The sequence below is a fragment of the Lonchura striata genome, chromosome 3 (genome assembly GCF_050655825.1).
Source record: "Lonchura striata isolate lonStrDom1 chromosome 3, ASM5065582v1, whole genome shotgun sequence".
NCBI classification, from domain to species: Eukaryota; Metazoa; Chordata; class Aves; order Passeriformes; family Estrildidae; genus Lonchura; species Lonchura striata.
The window spans coordinates 103,692,501-103,700,000 of NC_140705.1; the positions used below are offsets into that span (position 1 = coordinate 103,692,501).

The 7,500-nt window shown below is 40.0% G+C and overlaps 1 protein-coding gene across 7 annotated transcripts in view; it reads left to right on the plus strand.

Annotated features, from left to right (window-relative positions):
* The window catches only part of PROX1 (prospero homeobox 1), a 49,913-nt gene that overhangs the window by 10,469 nt on the left and 31,944 nt on the right, over nucleotides 1–7,500 (plus strand). For all 7 annotated transcript variants that reach the window (XM_085576059.1, XM_085576060.1, XM_085576061.1 and 4 more), the window contains one exon: nucleotides 6,025–6,132. In XM_085576059.1, coding sequence (XP_085432185.1) covers nucleotides 6,025–6,132 — 108 coding nt within the window. The remainder of the gene's footprint in view (nucleotides 1–6,024; nucleotides 6,133–7,500) is intronic.

The window sequence follows — 7,500 nt, forward strand, 5'->3', positions numbered from 1 at the left end:
GTCTGTTCCTCAGCCCTTGTGCAGCTGCCTGCTATGCATGATTAACCTCTGTTCAGCCATACACAGAAATCTTTTGTCCTAACATACACAAAGCAAATTATTTTGGAAAGCCAGAGAGAACAATTAAATATAAAACTTCAGCTGTATTAAATTTACAGGACACTTCCCGCCGCTTAAGAAAAAAAAAAAAAAAAAAAAAAAGATAATAAAATCTCTCATTTTAGCTCAATAGCAGGCTTTAGTTAGGGTGACAAATCCATCTCTGCCTTTATTTAGGCATATCCAGACATAGTAATAGTGGGGTTTTTTTTTCCTCCAGGAAACTACTAGTAGGAACTTTTTGGGTTGTTTTTTCTTTTTTTTCTCTTTTAGCAGTAATGCTTCCCAGTCCTTCCATCTTTTCCCATAATGTGCTTTTTGGTCAAAACATTTTGCTTCCAGGTACAGTTATATTGAAAGCAAATAAAATACAGTGTCTATCCCATGCTAAAATTGAGGATTTTGCATGAAGAGTAGATGAATAATTTTTCCCAGCTCCAAGACCCCAGCAGAAGGCAACAGTGCAAGCATCGAGCCTTAGATGCATCTAATTTCACTCTCAAGATTATGAAAGTGATTGCAACAGAATAGCTCTGCCCTTCTCTGGGTAACAGTAACAATGGTGAGGAACTCTCCCCTTTGGAGAGGTATGGTGTGGAGGCAGGTGCCTGAGCTTCACTGGGTATCTTCTACGTGATTGATAACTCTGATGGTTTTAGAATAATTCAACCACATCTTCTATAGACTTGTTAAATCCTCAGGAGGGTGCAATCAGGGCTCTCGACCTGCTGATTACCTGGATTTCCTACCCCTCCCATGGCAGTGGGCACCACTGGGGCAAGGAAGGCGCTGCCCGTCCAAAGCCCATTACCACCATTCTTTGATCCAGCTTGGGTCTAGTCTGGGTCCAGTGCTGTCTAACCTGTGTGAATAGTTCCATTTCTATAGGGGAAAACGTTTTGTATTGGAAAACACCTTCTTCAGGTGCTGGTGTTTATGAGAACCAGCTGGTAGAGGATGTGGTGTTTGAGGTACCTCTTCCCCAGCAAATGATCTTGTTGAGCGTTGGTAACAGGGAAATCTTCTCTTCACTGATTGCATTGTAAGGCAAAAGAGAGGAGGCAGTCTAGAAGCAGCATCACTCAGAGGTGGCCCCAATTACTTGGGGAGCTCCAAACCAAAGATCTCTTCTGCATGTTGAAATACAAGTGCAGTGCTTGGAAAGCAGTCCTGAGGTCAACAGGAGAGGCAGCTGAGGGCAAGACTCAGGCCAGGACAATTAATTTCTACTAAACAGTACAGTGGCATACTAATTGTTTTTTGTATTAAAGAGTTCTCCCATCCTGGGAGAGCAGTGAGGAAGGGAGAAGCATGTCAAGAGTGGGAACTAGGAGTAGTTCTAGGGCTGCACTTGATCCTTGCCACCTGTGGAGCATTTCTTTCCTATTTCTCCTCCTTTCTGCTGCTCATTCTCACTGGTGCTTGCTAATGGAGCTTGTTGCTTCTACTGAAACAGGGGTGCAAGAGTCCCCTGCTGCTCCAAGGGATAGCCAGGAGAAATGCCTGGTGCTACAGGGATCCCTTTTCTTTTTAACTGCCCTGCTTCTTTCCCTGCCATCAGGAAAGCACTCTAACTTTCCCACCTAGGCAATAGTGCAGACTGCAGTTTGTTCTGGGTTTAGATACAGACCAGATTTATTAAATAACATTTCTACATGTGTACCCTGGTATACAACTCAGCTGTAGGAATGGATGTTTTTTTCTTAGCAGCAGCTTATGTGTCCAGGTAGCTTACAGTTTTCCAGGGAAAGGCGTGGTGTGGATGTTGGTTTGTTTCTGGTCGATTCTGTCGTGACACTTTTATTTTACATGGTTGAATGTGCATGTATAGGGAATATATTTCTTGAAAGAAGCAGATCTTTCTTCCCTGCAGAAAGTAACATCTGTTTTCCTGGACAATGAAACCAGGATGAGAACATAAAACCAGCAGATACAGCCAAGTTCAGGTTTTAGTAGTAAGTTAAACACTAAACTAGCCTGAGTTTTGTTTTCTTGGATTTTTTTTTTTTTTTTTAACCAATGGCTGTAAAATGTATCTGATCATTCTTTACTGAATTGCAGAAGGAAATGGTTAATTTTTGTGTATGTTGCTAAACAAGATAAGATGCACCTGCAGTCTGAATTCCCATCTTGGTCATGAATGCAGTCTGTATCTTTGCAAACTAATCTGTTTAATCAAATATTAAGTTTTATTCAAATTCAAAAAGAAACAGACAGTGAATTGTTTTTCTGCGTGATCTTTCTTTGTCATGCATCCTCTTTGCATTTCAAGAAAAATAGCCTTGTTCAGTCACAAAACATTTGCATAGATCAAAATTGAAGCACAACAGCAGTTTGTGTGCTGCTAAGACATCTGTAAAGGTGAAGAAGTCTAGCATGTTCTCCCTGGAAGGAAGGCTTAGAAACAGTAGTGCAACTTTCTACAATTTTATTTTTTTTTAAACAGAATTCCAATCCAACTGGAATAAGTTTCAAAGTCCCAATATGTGAGAGCTATAATTAGTGAATTACAACATTTTGAAATGAGGAGTTATTACATCTGACTAGAATTAAACTAATTAAACTTTAAAAAAAAAGGGGAGATTGTATAGCAAGCTGGATAACTCTGTGCTGTTGATAAAACCTGGGCGATGAACAAATGCTTTGCAGCCAGCCAGCCTTTCTTTGGAGGGATTTGAAGATGCTCTGAGATGCAGTTATTTGGAGCTTTGCTGATTAAAAGTACCTGAGGTGTAACTTAAGGAGCAGCTTGGCTTTGCTGCTGCAGATTTTTTTAACCTGTTACAGCCTATTCTTACCACTTTTCCTTCAGCTCCATGCATGCGTGGGCTAGAGAAGCCTGTTAGAGCGTTTGTGGGGGCTCAGCCTGAGAACAACAGGAGTGAAAGATCATCTCTGCTGAAAAATATTTTTGCAAAAGAGGAACATTACCTGGGAGGAGGATTGAAGTGCAAATGAATCAAATGCTGTTCAGTGCCACTCCTGTGCTTCTCCTGTTAAAACATACGAGAGCATGCATATGTTTTGTCCCCATATGTTTTTGTTCCCAGTCTTTCACTTCCTATCTCTTAGAGCTTTGCCATTTTTCTGCTGCTGCTGTGTTAGGTGAGGCAACGTTGTACTGTGTAAACCCACAACGCTGAGACTCTCAGGTTGTTTGAACACTGCTTTAGGTTCAGCTGCAGTACACTGTTCCTCTGATCTTTTATGTTCCTGAGCAGATGTCTTTCATTAATTTATGGATTTATCATCTTTTCTTTCTCTCCTTTTTTTTTCCTTTCCTTTTTTTTTTTTTTTTTTTTTTTTACACCTGGCAGCTGGCTCAAGTTTCAGCAGTTATTGTCTATTTTGCATTACCCATAGAATTGAATGTCATCTGTCTTCACAAAGCTATAGCTAAGAGAATTGAGGCAAGGCACACGAGCTGCTGGGACAGAGCTTGTTTGCGTTCCATTCGGCACCCCTCCTCCCTTTACCTCCTTAATATTTATTTGTGCTCGTTTTCTTTCCTGGCCTTGAATGGGGCTTAGCTCGTGTTCGGTACAGCTGTATGTTTACTGAATCTATTTCATCATGAGTCATTGTGCGTGTGTAAGTATCCTGGAAACAGCTAGTGCTTTCTTGGAAGAACAGTTGCTTTTCAGCCCAAGCACTTAAAAAGGAAATTAAGCAATTGGTCAGTTCAGTTTTTTTTTTCTGAAATAGCAATGGGTTATCTAATTCTTAGCTCTTAAGTCTGTCATTAACTATTTTTTGCTAGATTATTACAGATCATATCTTTTATCACAGTAAAGCATTAACCTTAGGATCAAGATATACAGATTTGTTGCATATTTGATATTACTTTAAGGCTGCCAAGTGCTTAAGAACAAGTATAATTTTAATAAAAAATGGATTTCTGGGAATTTGAGTCTCAGAGCATCTTTTAATACATGCTTCATTCAATATCAATATCCTCTGGCATTAGAGCAGAAAATATTTAAAAATCCTAAATGTAGAAGGAATCCAAATGCTTAGACAACTGTCTAATATGCTTAAATCCAGCAAATGTGAGAGGGGTTTTTTTGAAGTTTAAGTCCATCCTTGAGCTTGCATTGAAAGAGAATATACACCAAACCTGATGTTAACATGTTGTCGGCGTCAGAGGAATTGTAAATTAAGGAGACTCAGGATTACTTTTTTTCCTCTCCTACTGGAGTTCCCCTTTGGACCCCCACTTTCCTGAAAGGATCACATAACAAAATGGATTTCTGGCATAGAAGTTTTGATTTGTCTAAAACTCTTATCACTGAGCAATAGGTGACAGCTTGCTACTATTATTTCACTTACGTATTTTGACAGATGGCACTGCAGAGTGTAATGCTCTTTTAGACTTCTCTATCAGTCTAATGGAGGTAACTGGAGGTTCTTTCAACTCTTCTCTTGGCACAAGAAGTATGTCAGTCATAAATTATCTTCTTTGTAATCATTAAGCATCTAAAACAAAATGCAAGTTCAGCTGAGCCGTTTTCCATGTACTTCCAGATAATAAGAGGTTTTTAACCTAATATTGTCAATGCTTTTTTTTTTTTTTTAATGCTACATTTTTCTAATCTAAAAATGAACTTTGTAACTGAAATAAAGGGAGAGGATTTCAGGAATTATTGAAAAAGAGTAGTGAAAATTTTGCTGAAAAAGACAAGCTAATCATCAGCAGCCTGCTGATAAAAATGAGTCTGAGTTTCCCATCTCGAGGCCTGGGGTGGGATGTTCTGTGCTGACATGCTCCTGGCTGTAAGGCAGAAGAGGCACCTTGGCTGCAGTGCATCTGCCAACTTGGTTGACCTTCCCCTGCCATAAGGTGTGAACCGAGCGAAATTTTCAACAACCGTGTTTAGGAGAAACAGTCCTTAGAGAAGCTTCTGGGAAGAACCCTTAATTGACCTTGTGGGGGCCACATTGATTTTCTCCACGTGCATCTTCATTCCTGATAAATTATAAAGCCATTAATTTGCTGAGGAAATGGCAGGGCCAGCCTGCGGCACAGATGTGACCAGAGCCATCCTAGCACACAGTTCACAAAAGGGAGCCAAGAAGCTGGGAGAAAAATCAGCAAGCCGAGATTGTTATGGTTAGCTTCACATTCCCTTGGGAACTCTTTTAGTTGCTTCTGTTTACAGATCTAAAAGTTAATGGTGTTTCCAGGATAAATAGGCTGCCTTATAGGGTAAGTGGCCATTTATTGATCTGGTAGCCCTCATGTATTGATTGGTTAGCCCCAAATACAGCTCCGTTCTCCAAGGAGTTAACTGTGTAAATCAGGAGGCGACAAGTTTGTGGCAGAGGGATTCAGCGGCCAAGGGGCTCTGGCTGCTACAAATTTCACTTTGATTTGCAGGCGAGCCACTGGAGCAAAGCAGCAGCAGGACTAGAGAAATCTACCCAAGATGTTCAAATTTATCTATATGAATGGAGCAGGTGAAATGTGCTATCTGTGTAAAACTGCTTGAAGTCATAAAGTGCCTCTGATTGTCTTACATGCATTGGTTTTATTGTGTGCAAGCAGCACAACACTGAGAAGAAAAGAAACTTTAGCTGGCATTGCAAAGGAGAAGGAGAAAAAAGCTCCCGATAAGTTTTCTGCAGCACATGCTTCCTGCATTTGTTTCCGTAGCAACAAGTGAATGTACATATGGTACACAATCTGTAAACTTGCAGGGTCCCAGAGACCCGGCACCTAAACTGATAGGAAACACAGAGTTAAAGTTACATGGCCTGTCATCCCATGTTTGCCTGTTTTACAGAAAATTACAGCACAGCAGTTCAGATGCTAATACTTTTTCCTGTAGTCTGGGGGACTGTATTGAACGGGGCACTTTGCTAACTCTGTATGTTCAGAAACATCTTTCTCAAGAAAAGAATTTTCCTTTACTAATTCAATCCTACATGCAGGAAGGCTTGTCACCAAATCACTTGAAAAAGGCCAAGCTCATGTTCTTTTACACCCGGTACCCAAGTTCCAATATGCTGAAAACCTACTTCTCAGATGTAAAGGTAAGAAAATCTCTTCCCCCTCCTTCTTTCTCCTTACTGCATGCTGTATTTTCTCACAAAATGGTATTGTTTTACCATGTTAGAGATTCGTAATATTTTGGGTACATAAAAGTTACATCCTGACCTTATTCACTTGTTCTTCCTGTTCAGGTGTACCCTGCTTGTGCCTGGATAAGGAAAGGGAATGTTTCTAAATCTAAAAAAAAAATTGAAATTTTAAAGCAAAGTAAGGATAATTATTATAGTAAATTAAAGAGTCTTCATTATGTATCCTATTAAAAAAGGAGATTTTTGTGGTGGTAGAAATGTACTTCCAAGAACATTTTGGAGCAGTTTTCAAGTGCTCCCTCATTGTTTCATTTCGGTTGGTTTCCTCATATTTGTGCTTACATAAGCAGAGTGTAGAATCCCTTTCTTTCTGTCAAAAAGAAACAGTACATTGAAATTCTCCATGCAGAAGCTGCTTAAAAACAAAAGTGATGATTGTCTCTTATTTACAACTTAATTTGTTGTTGATGCAGAGTACACTGAGCATAAGGAGGATGAATAAAGTGACAGATTCAGGCCACATTATTCAAATGAGGATATGAAAGCTGTCGACATACAGCTGCATCCTCCCTCATTCTACAGAATATTAGGACCTCCTGATTTTTTTTTCTAAAAGTAATTGTTCCTTCACATCAACTTGATTTTGTGTTAATCATCTAAGTTTTTTTTTTAAAAACCCATAGATTGTGTTTTAATGATTATAATGGTATGCATGGTGTCATTATCTAAGTAACTTTATAAACATTACATTAGCTTAAATTAGTTTGTTACATATCGTTCCCCCCACCCCCTCAGCATGTCTCCCCCCAAACAAATTACAGAAATCCTTCTTTTAATCACTTTTGGGTTATGGTTTTTTAGTCTTAGTGGGAGATTATCCCACAGGTTGTGAACTTGGCCCAGTTTTTGCTGATCAGTTTTCTTTGGTCAAGTTTCTTGGCAGTTTTTCCCTTTATTTTTTTTTTTATTTCATGTTGCTTGCACATCTCAATGCAGTTCTGCCCCTCACAGCCGTGTCCTTGGAGGTTCCTCTATTCAATGCCATGTGCTGAGCGGATGGTGACAACATTTATAAAAAGGAGGGGGGGAAGCAATGCAGGCACTTCCTAGGCTAAATGGCTGGTCAAGAATCATTAAACACACACAAAAAAAGCTGCAAATGGCGCAGCGGGCCAAGTGGAGGGTTTGCTCTCAGAGTGGATCCACCTGGAATGGAAAAATCAGAGGGAGTGTTTCAGGCAACACTGCTCCGATGAGGTGCCACGGGCAGATGTAGAGCTGGCAGTGCTGCTCAGGAGGGTCTGCTCTGGGGCTACCCTG